General features: G+C 49.0%; 1 protein-coding gene across 6 annotated transcripts in view; it reads left to right on the top strand.

Annotated features, from left to right (window-relative positions):
• Positions 1 to 5,054: 5,054 nt before the first annotated feature.
• The window catches only part of TNIK (TRAF2 and NCK interacting kinase), a 152,446-nt gene continuing 138,982 nt past the window's right edge, over positions 5,055 to 18,518 (top strand). For 4 of the 6 annotated variants that reach the window (XM_066325727.1, XM_066325726.1, XM_066325730.1 and 1 more), the window contains exon 1: positions 5,056 to 5,344. In XM_066325727.1, the coding sequence (XP_066181824.1) occupies positions 5,288 to 5,344 (57 nt within the window). In that variant the 5' untranslated portion in view covers positions 5,056 to 5,287. Of the gene's footprint in view, positions 5,345 to 18,518 lie in introns of all 6 variants that reach the window. The other 2 variants (XM_066325729.1, XM_066325724.1) reach the window with 1 other exon arrangement.

Genomic DNA, 18,518 nt, shown 5'->3' with positions numbered 1-18,518 from the left:
CCATAGTGAAGACAGCAATCATTAAAAAAAAAAAAAAAAAAAAAAAAAGAGGGGGTGGGGGGGAAATCTGGAAAAATATATATGCCAAGGAGGTTTAGGATCTGTATTGCCTCCAGTGTCAGGTCTCAGAGAACCCTGTATGCTTGGCTGCCACTGAAGCCCTGTGAGACCTTTGTTGCCAGCACCTTTGCCAACTGCAGTTCCAGTTTTGTAACCCCTTTCCTGAGGAGAGATGTTGAACCCTACCCACACCTCAGGATAGATTATAATGCGCTTTTTTTTTTTTTTCTTTTAAAAAAAAGCTCACTGTTCCTGAAATGTGTCTTAATTAACTCCCAGCAATTTGCATTTGACAAAAGATAGAAGCCAGTTTCTCTTGTTCTACTGATCTGTGCTTCATGCCAGATGGGGGTGGCTTCGGGTCAGGTGTTTCCCAGACCTGGGGCTGTCTTTGGGATGTAAGGCAACCCAGGAGAGAAAAGGGAAAGAGAGAAAATAAATACTGGTTGGCTTTGGGTAGCTCAGCTCCAGACTGATCCGCATAAAAAACGTATTGGGATGATAAATAATTTTGATAAAAGGCACTTTACAAATGGAGCAGCTGTTCTACCCCGTGGATGGGGCTGTAAATCCAGTATTTATGGGCAGGGGCTCCCAAAGGACATCCCTGCTGTGGCGGGTGGGTTCTGGGGAACGTCCCTATTCTGGCAGCTCATGCATTCTGGATCTTACACATACTAATATCATCCCTGAGATCCTGGCAAAGAAAGGAGAAATTAGTATTCCTCTCTGGGACTGTGGGGATGTGGTTTGCTGGGGGCAAGGCCACATTAGGTTTTCTGCAAGCAGTGCAAAAATTGGATTTTGATTGGTTTCTAACCAGTCACAATTGGCACATTTTAAATGACTATAAAAGACCTGACACCCTCCTGAAGAGCAGGGTTGCCCTTTAATGTTTTTTTTTTTCCTTTGTAGAGGAGACACAAAGGAAAGAGGTTAATTGACAAAACCAAATCTTGCATCACCAGTGTGGAGTGTTCCCAAACAGCAGTGTGGAAACGTTTTGCCAAAAGGACATGTTAGACCCCTGATGCTACAGCCAGGCTGAGGGGAGAGACATCAGTGCCTGCTGCATCTGCTGGGGAGGCACACACAGTATTACACACACCTCTGCTTTATCTACAACCTGAAATTTTATATTTAAATTGTAGCATTCTGGTAAATAATGCAGAGGTGCCTCAAAGGATGCGGGTGCTTGCTGCCCTGGAGAAGTCTCCTTTAGTTCAGGCCAGGCACAGAGTCTGAGCTACACAAACCAGACAAGGGCACAGCAAGCACTCCTGCTGCTTTTAGCACCTTGCTGGGAGTGGCTTCTAGGCTGGCGTGTCCTTGGTGGCTTTGGCCCACAGTGGCAGCCCTCAAGAAAAGACAAATGCAATGGCAACAGAAAGGGCATAAAGAAAATCCTGTGCTGCTCCTCAAATATTTTGGGGAAGAACAGCAGCTTGGAGAGGTGCTGTGGGTGAATTAACCTCCTAGAAGTGAACCATCTCCTGTCTCTTTCCCCGTGGTGCCCCAGGAATTTGCCGTTTGAGTGCACCACTCTGTTCCCTGGAATGAATCTGTAGAGAAAGGGTTTTTCAAAGAGCCCTTACTGATTTTCCATTCACTCCCCCATCGCAGTGATTACAGGGGTTTGTACTTACACAATGCTTAAGTAAGGGAGTGATGAACTATTTACAGGGGATTTTTCTTTTGTATACAGCTATAGGAAAAATTCTGGCAGCAGGGTTCACTCGTGTAGTCCTGCTCTGCTCCAAGGATGCAATGGAAAAACACTTCTCTCCCTGGAGAGGAACCCACATCAGCAGGAGGACGAGCAATCAGTAAGTGATAATGAATCAGTTAAAGTGCATTTGAGATCAATAGATGTAGGTTAGGACACATGTAGCCAGTTATTTCTGAGTCTCTTTTAACACAGCTGCATGTTAGCCTAAACCCCAATTATTATGCATTTTACAGAGTATACATTTTTCAGTATTCTCTGTTCAATTTGGGCAGAGTCCTTTAAGTATTGCCTTACATGGGTTAACACTGGGGTAAACCAGCCTGGACTTAGGACACCAGAAAAATTAGGGCCACGTGATCACAGAATTATTGTGGAATAAATCATTTGTTGGGGCCCAAATGTGCTTCCTTCTTTGCTTCATTCCTTTTCTTGATCATCTTTTGAAGAATGATCCAAAGCCCAAAGCACTTGAAGCTGTCACTAATTGGGCAAGGGCTTATGTGTCACTTAGATTTACTCATTCTACATACACCCCCTCACAATATAATTAACAGCGATGGCAGTGTCAGATAATTAAATTTAGTTTTAGGCAGAGGTCAAATGACCTGGATAGCTTATGTGGGGGCTGACAGCAGAGCTTTGGGTCATTAAGGTGCTCATTGCTCACCAAGGCCTGTAGGAAATACGGCATCTTCACATTTCCCCACTTTCCAAATGGAAACGAAACAGGAAAAACAATGACCTGTCACAGAATGATCCCAGTGTCTGTGGCAGTAGACATGGAAATGGAGCTGATGAGGGATGTGGGGACTGAGCTGGGAGGGCTGTGTGCTTCTTCCACGGTTATTGCTTAATGAAGGATGGGAAATAATTCCTTTATTTGGCTTGGTGATGCCCTGCCCGTGCTGCATCTCACCCATAGCTGTGCCAGTGCTGGCTGGAGCTGGTGTGGCACAGCAGGGTCTGGCTGCCATGCCCAGGGGGCACCTGCCAGGTGGAAAACTCAATTTTGTGCTGAAATGACTCACAGCAAAATATTTTGAGCCAATTCAACTGAGTACTTTGTCTGGAGTCACAGTGACTGTCACTGCAAGGTTTGTTTAGATGCTCTTGGCAGAAAAAAAAGCGTACAGAGAGACATGGATAGATTGGTAAATACATAACTAAATGAATAGCATATTTGAAACCTATTTTTTTTTAATGGAAAAGGCTTCCTACAAAAAAAATGACTGCTCAGTTTAAGCTTTTCCTGCAGCCTGGCTGGGCACCAGTACAGCCCACGCAGCAGCCCTGGCATCTCTGGAAGTCACTGGGTGCACATCTCCCCTCCAAGGCTCCGATTTTGCTCCTGGAAACAGCAGCCCTCTCTGGGATTTTCTTGTCACGTCCTTCTATCACTTTATGCATTTCTTAGTGATAACAAGGGGGTCCTCTGTATTTCCCCATCTTGATAAGCAGTGGATAGATCATAATTAAATCACAGCTTAGCTTGGGACTTGGCACTCGTGCTGAGGATCAGGGCAATCTGTCTATTTGCAGGATTAGACATACATATATGTATATGCATATATTAATCCTTATGTTTTTCACAAATAATCCCGTGTGTTCTTGGATGGAAAGCACATCAGAGCAAGCCAGTATCCTCTCTCATCCTGTTTGTTCCTCCCTTCTCTCCCTGAGAACAATGACAGCAGGAGGAAGTCTCGCATTGGTTTGTTACCAGTTTCCAGGCAGTTTTTCCTTCCAGCTCCCCAACTACAAGCGCAACATTGCAATCCCTGGGCTGGAACAGACACAGACAACATCTGGTCTAGAAAAACGCCACAAAAGACTGGGGAGTTTGTCGAATTGAGCATCTCGATCAAATTTACCTCTTTATATGTGAGCGAGGGCTATTGACTGTGCACGATATTAAGGAGCGATGATTCGTCGCTTGGGAAAAGGGGTTAAATCCAGGCAGACTGCCGTCACTGCGGGTGATGTGCAGCCCCGTGCGACTTCCGCTACCTGCCACTTGGGCAGTTCATTACCAAAAAAAATCACATTCTGCTGCGCCCTCGCAAGCCCTGCAAGCCGAAACGCCGGCGCTGCAGTCAGGATAAGTACACGACCAGGGATGCAGTCCCCAGAGCGGGCTGCCCGGCGAGCCCAGGGCAGAGGCAGGGGCACACCAGTCCTGCTCTTCCCGGGGAGGTCTCAGCTCCTTCTGGCCCTCGGTCCGTCCGTGTCCCGCAGTCCTGCCCGAGGCTGCACCTCCCGCACCAGCAGCAGCATCCCCACAACTGCACGACTGTTCGTAATACCGTTTATTAATACTTTCTGGAGCACATCTCCAATCAGAAAGTGTAAGAAAATCCCATCCGCCTGCCAGTTGACTCATGTGTAGGGTTTCCGCTTCCCCAGATCTGCATATTGTAAGCTCCTGACACAAGTTGATGTTGTAAGTACAGCTTCCATACGGTTCTCTCACAGGCAACAGATTTTTTTGTACATATATATTTATATACGGCACCTGGTTTGGCAGGAACCACATCCGAAAAAGGGAAATAAGGAAAACTAAAAGCTGACTCTACCTAGCTATTGCTGGCTTGGGAGGAGGTTTGGCCAATTCCAAACACAGCATCCATCTCTTATTCCTACTTAGGATCAGCACGGGAGTTGGCCGGGCGGGGACGGCTCCCGAGTGCCGAGCAGACAGGTCGACAACAGGTCAGCAAAGCCAGGTGTGACATCTGGATCATCTGGATCCAGCTGCAGAAGGGCCAAATCTCACCGAGCATCCCGAGGAACACAAAGCAGGGGGATGGCTGCTCCCCTGGCCTTGGCGCTTTCCCACCCTCCCGCCCGGCAGGATTTGGGTTCAGCACCTGGAACCGGGCAGCTTTCCGCACGGGCCCCGACAGGCGGCACCGCGGGCTCCCGGCCCGGGGGAACCGCGGCGGCCTCACCCCCTTGCGCCTTCCCGCCCAGCCCCAGCCCGGCCAGTTCCGCCCGCTCCGTGTGGGGGGATCAGCCAGCCGAACGAGCCCGTTTGTGCAGCACGGGGCGCGCACCCCCGAGCGTCCCGGCGGCGGCTCCCTCCGGAGGGTACCGCTGCCAGCCGAGGCCGGGTGCCCGAGCGGCGCGGCGGCTCCCGGCGCGGCCCCCGCCCGGCCCTGAGGGGGCTCTGCCCGCCCCCGCGCGGCGCCGCCCCCTGGCGGCGGGTCGGCGCCGCCCCCGCGGTGACAGACAGGGGCGGCGCGGGGCCGTGCGGGCGCGGTGCGGGGCGGGCGCGGCGATGCGCCGCCGCCGCCGCCATCCCGGCGCAGCCCGCGGCCGTCCCCGTCTGCCTGGCCGCCCCTAGGCAAGCCGCGCTGCGGGCGGAAAGGGCAGCGGCGGCGGCGGTGGCTTCTCCTTCCCGGCGCCCCGCATGAGGAGAGGCGTTAAGTAGCGCCAGCGCCGCGGCGGCCGCCACTGCCCGCTCGGTGGCGGCGGGGCCGCCTGGCCGGCGGCGGAAATATGGCGAGCGACTCCCCGGCGCGGAGCCTGGACGAGATAGACCTCTCGGCGCTGCGGGTGAGGCGCAGGGCCGGAGATCGCGGGGAGGCATGCGGGAACGGCACCCCCCCATCCATCCATCCATCCATCCATCCGCCCATCCACCTATGCATCCATCCATTCATCCATCCATCCATCCGTCCATCCATCCCCCGGTGGCGGGGAGATGGGGCTGGGGGTCCGCGGGGCTCGGTGTGTGTGTGTACATGTGTGTGTGTGTGTGTGATGTGCGCCTGCACGTATGTAAATGCGGGTAGATAGCCCTGTGCGCGTGCATGTGCGTGCCCGCCGCCGCGTGTGCGCGCATCCACACGTGTGTGCATCCGCACATGTGTGCGCGTGTGTGTGTGTGTGTGTGTGTGTGTGTGTGTGTGCCCTGTCCCCGCAGGTGCGTGCCCGTGTGTGCGTGCGGCCGGGCGGGTGCCCGCGGCGGGGGATCGGGGGGCGAGGGGCCGGTCGCAGCCGGACACCTCCCGTCCTCCGATCTCCCCCCGGGCAGCCGGCGGGGATGGCGGGGCTGGGCATCGCCGGGTGCGGGGCTGCGCCCCCAGACCCGCATTTCCCGGCCCCGCAGCCCGTCTCCATCCTTCTTCCCGCTGCGTCCCTGCGCGCTGCCTCCTCCTCGCCCCCCTGGAAAATGAAGCCCAGCGTGTACCCTTGAAATGTCAGCCTCGTCAGATGTGTCAGCCTCGGCGTGGGCTGTGGCCTGATGTCCCCCCTGGTCCATTTCTCCTGTAACTTTCTTCCTTTTCGCCGTTTCTCTCTCTGTCTGGCCGTAAGAGCAGCTCGTTGGGAACGAGCGTGGGGAGTCATTGAGAGAAACAGCATTTCTGCGGGAGACAGCAGATAGGCTGCTCCTTGCAACCCGCCGCATAGACAAATAAATAAAATCGAGCAGAATCTGCTGAAGACTTGAACAAATGTATTTATAGAAATATTATTTGCTTCAGTGCAAGGAAAAAAAGAGAAGTCTATCTTTATTCACTTGCCCTACTTTCTTTCTGGTGAGTTTCTGGTTGATTAATAGTGTAAATGATTGCTCAGCAATACACAGTGTAGATGAGATTGGAATGGGGGAACCATCTGCCTCAAAAACAGACCTGGAGCTGGTTTCCCCTCCTAGGTGGAAGGTGCCTTAGGAGAAAGGTTGCTGAAGCTGATGGAGTTAATCCAGAAAAACAGTATAATTTCAGGGGGAGGGGGCCCTCTCCTTCTCCCTTGCCCTCTGTTTTTTTTTTTTTTTAATTTTAATTTTTTTTTGTTTAACATCTGTGTTGGTAAGTGTATTTGAACTAGGGTACCATTTCTTTTTAAAACCATATCCACACGTGCTTAGGAGGTTTTTTTTGGTGTTGGGTTTTTTTGTCTTTTTTTTTTTTTTTCCTGTTTGTGGCTTTTTTATACAGCCACGCACACCAGATACAGTCAGGGTTTTGTTTTCGCTTTAGGAGGAAATGTATATTCCCTCCTTCCCCCTGAGAGACCCAGGCAGCGCCTGGTCGGTGAGCAGAGCAGTGCTGGCATTTCTGGGTAACCGGAGACAAGAGGACCTGAAAAACCCTGACTGGCAGTGGGGTGGGACAGCAAAACCCTGCTCTCCTGACTGGCAGTGGGGTGGGACAGCAAAACCCTGCTCTCCTGACTGGCAGTGGGGTGGGACAGAAAACCCTGCTCTCCTGACTGACAGTGGGGTGGGACAGTAAAACCCTGCTCCCCTGACTGACAGTGGGGTGGGACAGCAAAACCCTGCTCCCCTGGCCAGCAGTGGGGTGGGACAGCAAAACCCTGCTCCCCTGACTGGCAGTGGCCACTCTGCCAGCACTGTGTTGCTGCCACTCAGACCTCTGCCCCCTCTCAGGGGATGAGACCTGCTGTGACACTTTCCTGTAAATGATGAGAGATGTGGTGGTTTGCAAGCGAGACAAGAATAGGAGCTTAATTTGCCAAGGAATAGATCTTCTTCTAAACTAAGCTCCTCCAGCACTTAGAATAATTGTTAAAGGTCGTAAATTCAGCAGATAGGGCACGAAGCGTGAATCATTCCATGGGGTCTGATTCAGAAATCGATAGTAAATTTGCTGCCTGAGCACAAAACATGGCAGGAAGGAGTAATTCCCCAAGCCTTGCAAAATTTTTATATATTGGAAAAGAGGTGTCACATTGCTGTGGGTTTGTAGATGAGTCTGGGTGGAGGAGAAGTTGCTCTTGTGCTGCTTGTGTGTTTAAAGGGGTGGGGGGTGACTGTGAAATGCTGGGAGCAGGTAGTGACTCAAAAATCTGGCAAAGGGGATGATTTGTTCCCAGCAGCAGGGAAAGGAAACACTCAGGACTCTTATCTCTGAGTTTGAGTCACTGAAATGTTCCAGGATGCTGAGGCTGATGAACCACGGGCAGATGTCTGTGAGAAAGGTGGATGTTTGACTGCCGGTTTGCCCAGTCCTTTCCTTTGGCTCCCCTCCTGCTGTCCCGGGGAAGGGAGGTGGATTTGCAGGATGGCAGTGTGCTGTTGAAGGCTGAGCACAAGCAGAACCTTGCACACCATCATTCAATCCTCTTTGCCGCTGCCCACGGGCTTTTGGGGTGGGATTTGTAGGTCTGGGCTGGAAGGTGACATAGGAGGTGGCAGGAGCTCCTGTTTTTGCCACACTGTAGAGTTTATTTTGGCCACGCAGTCGGGCTCCCCCACAGCACTGCATCTGCTTGATGTGCTGGAGGCTGGGCCAGGAACAAAGCACTGAATTCTGATTAAAATGCACGGCCTGGTGCATCGAGTAAGCGTGCTCGGGGCTGGCTCCTGCCTTCTCTGTGACATGTTTCTATCCATCGCTGGGCACCGTGCTCATTGCCGTGGTACCCAGGTGTGCCCCTGTGGGTGCAGAGGGCTGAGTGTGCCAGGGTAGGCAGGATGCTTAAACCAGAGATCTTCCAGTGGTGGGGCTGGTAATGAGGATCGTTAATGTTGCAGAAAACTGTAATTTAAAACAATGAGGCCATCAAACAGGTAGTGCCGCATATTATACTGACAAGGGGATAAGATAAACTACATTATGATGTCCTTTTGGATGGGCAAGGAGATATTTTTGCTAGTCCACTCGGCATGTTTAATAGCTGGATGACCTGGCAGTGTTATTAGCAGAATAATGATTAACATAGGGATTCACACAGGCTGTTGACAGGCATGTTGGAGAAACAGATTTTTGCAATAAAGTGAGAATGAGTGTGAGGAGGGATGCGGTGGGCCGTGGTCTCTGGTGGTAAATGCACAGCTGATCCCAATAGGAGAGAGCAGAAAGATGGGGCTGGGTTTGGTGTTTTTTCCCCTGCTTTTTTTTTTTTTTTTTTTTTTTTGTCTCAGTGAATGCAAGAGCCTGTCATCTCTTGCTGAAGGCAGTGGCCTTGATCCTTCTCAAATATTCAGGTCAATAGCTTTTCCTCTGCTGCATCCATCTGCAGGGCTGGGCCTCTGGCTGATGTACCAGCAGTGGCAGTGGGCTCTTCTGGCAGTAGCTGCCACAGCTGGATTCATCTGAATTGCTTTGCAAGGTGTGTGGGAGGTTGTAAAAGATCTCAGGGAGGAAAACCTTTCCCAGGGAGCTGATAACCCCTGGGTAGGGTCTGGCTTGGGGCCAGCAGTCCCCCCTGCTCAAAGCTGCTCCTTGTCTTGCAGGCAGGGGCTCGCCCTGGGCGTAGGGCACCAGGCTCACCTGGGATGTGCAGCTTGGCTGAAGGTTTCCTGCAAGGCTGGGAGTTTAAAAAGAGCCTTTTTGGGGAAGAAGCAGTTGTTTTCTTCATGTACCTGGACGTTGCTTTTGTTTTGAGCTCATTAACAAACCCCAAGCTTTTGTTATTTACTTTAGTGAAGTGCTGACCGTGCACTCTCTGGGAACTGTATCCTAAAATCGTTTGTTGTTTTGGAAAAGCTTGGCCTTTAATGCTCAGGCTTGGAGAGGAGACAGCGCAGAATTTAAGGAGCCGGTGAGTATTAGCTGTTGCTGGGAAGAATTGGATGAAACCCAAAAATGTCACTACTCTTCCTTTAGCTTGCTTTGTATAGAAGTGAAGTTTCAGTGGCCCTTTGTTTGCATTAGTTGATCACTGTCAATGAAGATAAAAGCTGACATGTTAAAAACCCACAAAACTCAAACGTGCTGGCATTGTCCTGTTTCTAGAACCTTGTCAGTTTATGGCATATTTCAGCATCATTAAAGATTTAGGAGAATCTCTGATGGGGGATAAGCACTGCGAGCCACCACTCAGGAGCATTACTCTGGCAGCAGTATTTTAGGTTTCTTCTTCCAGCACCTTTTTAAAAGAACTCTGTATCTCAACAGAATTTGGGCAGCTTTTGTAAAGGTCACCTTCCTAAATAGAAAGAGGAACAACAAACTTGACTGGAGATGACTTCTAGAGAGTAAAACAAAAACAAAAACATGAAAAGCTTATTTTACTGTGTTTTACATGATAATGCTGCTATGCAAAATTTGGGGCAGATGTTCAGCAGATATATATACATATTCACAGTTTCTGAGGAAACACACTCTCAAGAGTATTCCATCAGGGACTTCATCTGTCCTCTTCCAGTGTCATTCAGTGTATGTGTAAGCTATGGACCGTGACAATATCCATGTGCTGTGTCTGTTTTGGAGCCTTTTGACTTCTAAACCATAAAATTTTGCACCAGAATACTTATCTCTGAATCACAGAATTATCAAATGGTTTGGGTTTGGGTTTGAAGGGACCTAAAATATTACCTAGTCCCAAAACTCCTGCCATGGGCACAGACACCTTTTGTTAGACCAGATTGCTCCAAGTCCTGTCCAGCCTGGCCTTGAGCAATTCCAGGGATGAGGCATCCATGGCTTCTCTGGGTTTTATGTTGCTGCTCTCTCAGAAAATAATTTATTCCTAACATCTAATCTAAATCTTTCCTCTAATTTAAATTGTCCTGAAGGGATGGCAGTGTCCAACTCCATTCCTTGAGGCATTTGTGCAAACATTTCCTCTCTGCACCTATGCATATTCCTGTGTATGCTCATGAAAAGTTACAATGGAAAAAGGTCTGTTTTCTGTCCAGTCTTTCCCTGGGGGTTGGTTGTATTCTTTTCTCTGCCTTTTGGAGTTATGCAGCCCAGCTGCTGCTCTTCTGCAGTTATTCTTCAGCACTGGTTACTCTTCCTCATCTTTGCAGATCTTCCACAGCACAGCAGTGTATGGTGTTCTTGAAGGCATGGAGAGTTCTCTGTTCTCACTAGTCTTCCTTTGCTGGGCAGCCATAAAAATTAATAATTTGGAGTGAATTTATGGCAAAATATTTGCTTGAGCAGACCGAAGTTTGAGCACAATCACTTTTTTGGATCAAGCTTTGAAGCAACAAAGAGCATTTGATTGGTGTGCATATTTAAAATAAAGAGTCTGTTTTTAATCCATGTGACAAGGAGGAGTTAGAGGAGGTTTTTAACCCTGCTACCTGAAGGTAATTTTTATCTGCCAGGCTTGTAGATGTAGTGATACAGTCTGCATGGGGTGAGGGAGGAAACAGTTTCCATTTGATCTGTATGTAAATCCCCATGGATGAATCACCCAGCTGTGGAAGAGGTATCCTTGGAAATCATCATTCATGTGAGGCCAGGTCAGGCAAAAGCTGTGATCACCTCCTGGGCTCAGGCTCTGAGCTGCTCCCTGCAAACCCTTGCCTGACTCCTCCTAATGCACCCTTACCCTTTGCAAGGGTAATTATAGACACCAGTGGGAGTCCTGTGACTCTGACCTGCAGGCCAAGGATGGGGTATTGATCTCTGTCTCATTTCTTCAGGCCTCATATATAAAGGGGTAGAATCCTGCTGGATTTCTCTTGCTTCCCCAGGTAAAAAATTACCAGTAGGGAAAAGGGGTGAAACAGCACTGACAGAAACTCCTGTGCCTTGGGCTGTGGAGGGTGGTGTTGAGGGTTCAGGACCTACCACCTGAAGGCAGCTGCTTGCCCTGGGCTGCCAGGGGAGCACACATGCTTTTTTCCATTGCTGCTGGCTGCAGAAGAGACTGGGAGCCTTGTGGGGTGAAAGGCAGATCCACATTTGCTCTCCCAGGACTTTGGCTGATCCCTTCTCCCTTCTGGTGGCGTTTTTGGCGCTGACTGCTCTGCAGGTGTAGAGCCTCCTTCACATGAGGTTTCCATTTGTTGACGATCTGGTGCCTTCTTTGTTACGTTTCACATATCCTTTAAAGCAGGGTGCAGATGAAAAGCCTAAGTCATTGGTAGCTCCATTGAGTTGAGAGGTTGTGTTTTGCACTTAGAAAGCCAGAAGCTTTGATTTCCTTTGCCCCAACCTCCTTCTCCTGTCCTGTTTTGTCACTTTGAACTGTGGCTGCACTGATGGTCAGTCTGCTCTGGGATCAGGAAAACAAATTACGTAAGTGAGATTTGATGTTTTCCATGTAAATAGTTTATGATTTCTCAAGGAGTGCTGGCTAAGGAACATGGTCCTTGGAAAACGGATGCTCCCACTTTCCCTGCATTCCTCCTCCATGGTTGTTTCTAGATGAGCCCTGTAAGGGGCTGAGCATCTTCCTGCAGTGGGATGAGGATGCCCAGCATGTTGGTCCCCAGCCCTGGGGAGCTCCTGCAATGGCTCATTAGTGAAAGGAGAGGAAAAGCAACCAAGGTTGGAAAACACTGATAAATTTAGTTGGCACTCAGTTCTGTCTCTCTGCACGCCTGATTTTTATTTTGTAATGGCCAATCAGAAAACCTTTCCCTTTGACCCAGAATGTTGCTTTTCCATGTTAATTTGCTGCAGTGCTCGCCGGAAGGTCAGGGGTGTGTGTTGGTAATAAATGATGGTAATCAGGTGGGCAGCACTGGAATGGCCAGGTTGGATACAGCTCCTGCTTCCATCTGAGGGGAGCCAGCAGTGTGTCCTGCTCCACACTCAGAAGCTGAGTTACTCTGACCAGCAGAAGGTGTTTCCTTTGCTCTGCTGCAGGTAACCAGCTCTGCTCTGCCACAGGAGCCTGGTCAGATACAGATTGCTTCATGCAAACGCCATCCAGTGCCAGTCACTGGGGTGCCACCTGGGTGGGTGACACAGTTCCATCCTTCCTATAGATGCACTCAGGTGAAAACAGCCCTAAGCCTCTAGCAGGCCTGGTCCTTGCCTGGTTTGTGCTGCTGTGAGCAGTGAGCTGCTCCTCTGAGCAAAGCCTGAGCAGTGCAAGTTCAACATCCTCTTGGTTCTGAGCGCTCCTGCTGCAGCAAGGGTGGGTGTTCCTGCTTGCATGAGAGCACCTGTGGTTTTCAGCTTCAGAGTGCACAAAACCTTCTGTTACAGTTTTTGCTTGCTCCCTCCAGCAGTGGCATTTCAGGGTGCAGAAAGTGTTGCTTTCAGAACAGTAAATTGTTCTAAAAGCAGTGCTCTTTAAAAACCAGGGATGTTGCCTCACGTGCATATTCCTTTATAAGCTAACAAAAAGAAGTAAAAAATTTATGTGGCTGACAGTTTCCCCTCCCCTTTCTTTTAAAAATTCCCTTTTCTCCTAATTTTGAAACTCAGCAGGAAAAAGCCTACTGCCAGCTGAGTCATGTGTTTAGTGCATGACAGAAGTGACTGTTTGGGATCATGCCCTTAATCCACTGGATGGTGACTTTAGGATGCATTGGAAGTGGTAGAGCCTTTGCTGAGGAAAAGATCGCACAGCTTGAGCCTAATAAAATGTGCCTAATAACTGCTGTAGCATGCTATAGAAATACAAGAGATCAAAGCTTCAGAGGCATTTATTTTCATAATTTGTGGGTCAGATCCTTGCAGGACTAATTGGGTGCTGTTTGATGTCCAGGCAACAATAGAAATCTCCCTGTACATCAGAATATGTTTGTCTCTTCCTCTTTCTTTCATACAAAAGCATAAAAGCTTAGTGTGATTTTGAGATAAACTGGCCAAAGTGAAGGCACAGATCTCCTCCCTACCTCACTGCAGTCTTTCTTAGCAGTATTAAGAGGGTAGTGAGGCATGGAGCAGGTTGCCCAGAGAAATGGTAAATGATCCTTGCAAACAAGTGTTCAAGGCAAGGTTGGATAGGGCTTGGAGCAGCCTGATCCTAGTGGGTGGCATCTCTGCCCATGATGGAGGATGAGCTTAAAGGTCCCTTCCAACCCAAACCATTCTATATTTCTGTTACACCGGGGCCATATAGCTGATACAGTGACCAAAACAAATGTGTTCTACTTGCCAGATGTTGATTGTTTTAATTCACATCAGTGCTTCAGGAGCACTGAGCCTCATGGCTCTTGCCTGCCAGGCTATTTCACCCCAAAACATGAGCCAAGAGGAAACCAAAGAGCTAGCTTTGATGGTGCAGCTCAGTGCACCTCCTTAGCTGTGGCTCAGTAGTTCTGAAACTCTGGTGGTATCTCAGCACTGTGGGTGGTCACCCCCAAAACACCGCAGGTCAGATGTGATGTGGGCTTTGCAGGGCACTTACAAAGGTCTTTTTTCGTGTCAAAATAATGTATAGAAATAAAAATAAGCATGACTCTAATTGTTCCCTCTTGAGTGGAACAGGACAGCAGGGTGTGGCTATGAGTGGCACAGGTTGTCTCCCTGGCCCACAGACCTTCAAAACAGGCCAGAATTTTTCAGGCTGCTCACTCAGATGGGAGATGCCAAAAACAGCCATGAAACGTGGCTGGAAAGGAAGGTGCAGTGCCCTTAAACTTGTGGGGTTTGTGTTTTATGCTCCCACTAAATACTCATGGTAGATGTTTGGGGAAGAGGCTTCTCTCATGTCTGCAGGTGCCACCATTTGGGGAGGAAAGAAAGATGGGTGTGCAAGATGTTTTTGGAGAAGAACCAGAGGCCAAAGCAACAAAATGAAAAGGACTTTAAATGCATTTTCTGGCCATGCAGACAGGCTGTCTTCAGTGAAATAAATCTTCAGCCTTTATGTATTGATTAGCTTCAGTAAATAGTGTGATGACTCTGCTCTTCCCATTGCTATTCTGTGGGGATTGGTGTGTTAGTATGGCTGAAGAGGCTATAATAGCTAAATGGGATTCCAGTAGTGAGAGCAGTTTACAAATGCTCTCCAAAGTGATCCTCACAGCCAGTGGGACTATGTTTGACTGCTATAAATGTAAACAGAATGCTCCACTGGTGACCAGGCTGGTAATGGCCATGTTTTCTAATGGGCAAAACTGTTCTCTGAGCCAAGTGTCCTTGAGTGACTGTGCCCTGCCCTGGCAGGGATGCTGTCTGCACCTGGCTGGGGACCTGTGATGGACACATTCTGAAGAGGAGAGGCTGAAATATGGGGCTGCCTGGCTAGAAAATGGAAAATGGCTGAAAATGCCCCTTTTTACACCAGCCATGTAATCATTTCTTCAATATCCATATGATGCTGGGCATAGTTTGAAGTGATTTTGCTTGTTGAGCTTTGCCCCTGCTCTTGGAGCCAGGTATGTGATGTGGCAGCCTGAAGGTGGTTGTGTTTGAGCTCTGGGCAAGCCCCAAGTTCCTGAGCATTTGCTACAGTAAAGCATGAACAGAGCAGGATGATGGCAGGGACAGCAGCTCGTTGTCCTTGTGGAGCAGCGATGGTTGGATAGATGGATGGATAGATAGATAGAGAGCTGCTTTACCTGTTAGTTGCCACAGCTGAAAGCCCATCCAGAAGACTTTCCATTGTCACCTCCCTGTTTTGTGACAACCTATAACAGCACCCTGGTGAAAGAGCTCTTCCAGAGGTGGTTTAGACCATGAGCTGAAATCTCAGGTTGCTCTGGAGACAGTGAAAGGAAAGATAGGATGGAGCAGATGTAAAATTAGCATAACAATACACCTTTAATTCAACTTGAAGGAAATAATCGAGGACTAGTTGTCACTTATGCTTGTGACCTCTGCCAAGATGACTCACGCTGCAATATAATATGAGTCACTTGTTAATGATGGCCTGTTAAGGAGAAAGTGCCAAATCCCTGTAACTTCTTCACTGTGCTCTGTAAAAGCCAGGATGGGGAAAGGTGTTCAGGATGTTATTGCCTAGAAGTAATTGATACTTAAGAGCACTGAAGCACCTTTATTTGGCGCTGGGTGACTCTGGCATGAAAAAGGCAAAGGTCCTGAGCAGAAATGCTCTAAGAAAACCACAGAACACAGTGTAGCTCTCCTCCCCAGTGCTGCCTTGACATGCTGTTGCCCGAGGGTGGGGACCCTGATAACTTTCCTTCCTGCCAGATGGCTCAGCTGGCCAGAGGAGGAGTGCCTGCTGGTGGGACAGAGGGAGGGAGGTGGGTGAATGGGTGCTCAGCTGTGTATAGGGCATGGAACCTCTACAGAGCATGGGGAGGGAGGTCTTGGAGGTATGCTGGGAGAGTGTGAAGGTAGGAATAAAATACTCTGTGGGAAAGTCCCTGGGGTACCACTGGTGTGGAGGGGGTTGGAGACCTGAAGCCAGGAGCCTGGGGGAGGAAGGTGAAGAGCTGTGGCCCTGTGGTCCCATGCAGGGAGGGCTTGGCCAGGCACAACTTCCCCATGAACTCCTCGCCTCTGACGTCTGAGAAGTTTTTTTTATGGCCTTAGGAACTCACCATGATCCTGCAGCAATTGACTTGAGCACTCACTTGTTAATCATCTACTAGTTGTATTAAATGTTTCCTCTTACTGAACTAGTGTTTTTCCTCAATAAATGAGATTTCACAATCCACAGAAAAGGCAAGAGCCTGGTTTTGAAGGTGCTTATGACCAGGGGCTGGAGCTCGCCAAGAAGTGACCATCTCCTGTGCTAGGGAAGGGGTTTCTCAATTGACAAAAGTCTCATGATTTTTTCTGTAGCCACGAAATTCTGTGAAGTGCTGACACCAGAAGTCAACTTGAAAAGGGGAGTATCTTTCCCTAGATCTCATAATTGTAGAGAAGCATGGAAAAAGGTCTTCCCGAGAGATCATAATCCAAACGGCAAATAGAAGACTTCGAGTAGATTATTGAAATTTCAGAAGAAAAAACAGAGATATATGTGTGAGGCTTTGCCTGCCTTCTTCCTCGAGTGATAAAACAGACATCCCTGAGCTGCTTGTGCCATGCTTTCATTTTCCAGGTGAGAAGCTGCCTTACCTCCACCATCCCTCTCTTCTGCCACCTGTTCCAAGGTGTATCTTGCCCTCTGGACTTTGCCCGTTGGCAGTCCAGACGGGACTCGTGTCCATGCGGGATCTTGCTGCCTTTGGCAGCACCAGTGTGGGTACAAGGAGACAGGAGGGTGGTGGTGAAGTGCTGTGGAGGAAGGTTGAGGCATGAGGGGATGAGAAGGAATGGACCTGAAGGAAGAGAACTTTCACTTGGATGTTCCCATCAAGGCAGTCTAAGGCAACTGGAGGACACTGAATGCACAAGTTGGTTGCATTGCAGAAAGTCGTGTGTTGTGCCTTAGGAACAGCTCTGTTTGAGGGGTGGAGGAGTGTTACTTCCTGAAGAGAAACTACCAGCGCAGTGGAACCCAGATCTTGAGCACATCTGTGTTTTGTCTTGCTCCTTTGATAATGATCACCCAATTCTTGATATCAAGTTCCCCTGCCTTAGTGCAGGACTCCTGCTGCTGTGGGAGCTCTCAGGAGCTCTCATCGTGCCTCTTGAACTGGAGGTGGGCAGACCATACCCCCCAAAACTGGAGCAGTGTGGTTGTCCAGTGAGAAAGGGCAGAAGTTCAAGGCTGAAGTTGGTTTCTCAAGGCCCTTTCGCAATAAATCGTGGGTTTGTTTTCGCCGGTTGGCGTGACCTCTTCCGAGCTGCTGGTGTAGAGCAAAGTGGCTGCACAGATGAAATGTCCTCGAGAGAAGATGCAAAGGCTCTGCTCATTATCAGAAACGAGTAAAACTGCTCCAAGCTAATATGGCTGCCTAAAAATAGAAGTAGTGTTAGGGGGAGGGGCTGTCTTCTGTGTTCATTTGCCCTTGATTTTCATGGCATTTTGCTGCTCTATATTGTGTGTCTTGTTCAGGAGACTGTGTGTCCTGGTCACACTGGAGTAGTTCACAAGAATGTGTCAAAAAATACGAGGAGGACTGAAGAGCTTGTTGGGTGTGTAGCGGTTAACTGGCAGAATGCAGTTATTCAGGTTTATTCCCTCATCCTTCTGCTCCTCACAGGTTCACAGCACATCCCTTGGTGTGATCTTGAAGCCTCTCCTGAAGGAGTGGGAGGCCTGAAGGAGGGATGGGGCTGACAGTGAGGCTCTGGGCTGGGATGGATCCCTGGTGCTGTGAGGTGGTGGAGCAGAGGACATCCATCATGTGTAAACCTTGCCAGAGAGGACAATCGTACCTCAGTTGAAGGTTGCAGCATCTACTTTGCAGTTAAGGGGAAAAAAAAAAAAAAAAAAAAAAGAAGAAAGAAACTACTTATGAGACTTAATTATTGAGTTATTGTTATTCAGTATTTAAAGCCCAAGTTTCATAACTGCCTTGTGATATCAGCATTCATGTTCTTTGTCAGTATTATGCAAGCAGCTCACCTTGTGATCATGAAATACTGAAAAGTGCTTTCTAATGCTCACCCTCCTTTCTCAATGAGTCCATAAAACCTCTTCTGCTTTCCATGAATTATGGAACAATGGGACATTTTCTTCTTAAAAAGAGCTGAGCCTTTTTTGTTTGTTCTTCAAGTTCCTGAGCCAGTTGCTCCTCTGAGACCTTTCTGTTCCACATGGCTAGACCAGAGTGGAGATATCTTCTGTCCTTCACTGCACTGTCTTTTTGCCACTTGGGACAAAACAAGAGGTTTGTGGACCAATCTTAGGGGCAGAGGTCTTGCTCTACTGAAGCAGTTCCAGCTGGTGCTTGGCTGTTTCAGCACTGGTGTGATTGGTGTGATCTGCCTTCAAGGTTAACTGAGTCAGCTGGGAAAGATGGGATCAGGTCCAATGGGATAGCTCTATTTCCTTCCCCAAAGGGCTGAAATATTAGCTTGCTTCTTGATATTCGGTTGTTTTCCAAGTGGGAAGTTGTTTAACAGCAGAAGAAACCCTCTCTGGCCCCCAGCAGGAGCTGTGCTGTGAGACCCTGGCAGTGCAGCTCTGGTTTCACCTGTGCCAAGTCTGCATTTTCCCCACCTCCACATCCAGATTTTGCAGAACACTGAGAGTAGACCTCTAATTTTCCTCCTGATCAATCCAGTTGTGCCACTGAGTGGCATCCAGAGAAAGG

This window comes from Sylvia atricapilla, chromosome 10, assembly GCF_009819655.1.
Source record: "Sylvia atricapilla isolate bSylAtr1 chromosome 10, bSylAtr1.pri, whole genome shotgun sequence".
In the NCBI taxonomy this organism is placed as follows: domain Eukaryota; kingdom Metazoa; phylum Chordata; class Aves; order Passeriformes; family Sylviidae; genus Sylvia; species Sylvia atricapilla.
Note: the sequence above shows the minus strand (reverse complement) of the source record. Positions and strands in the feature narration are given on the sequence as shown.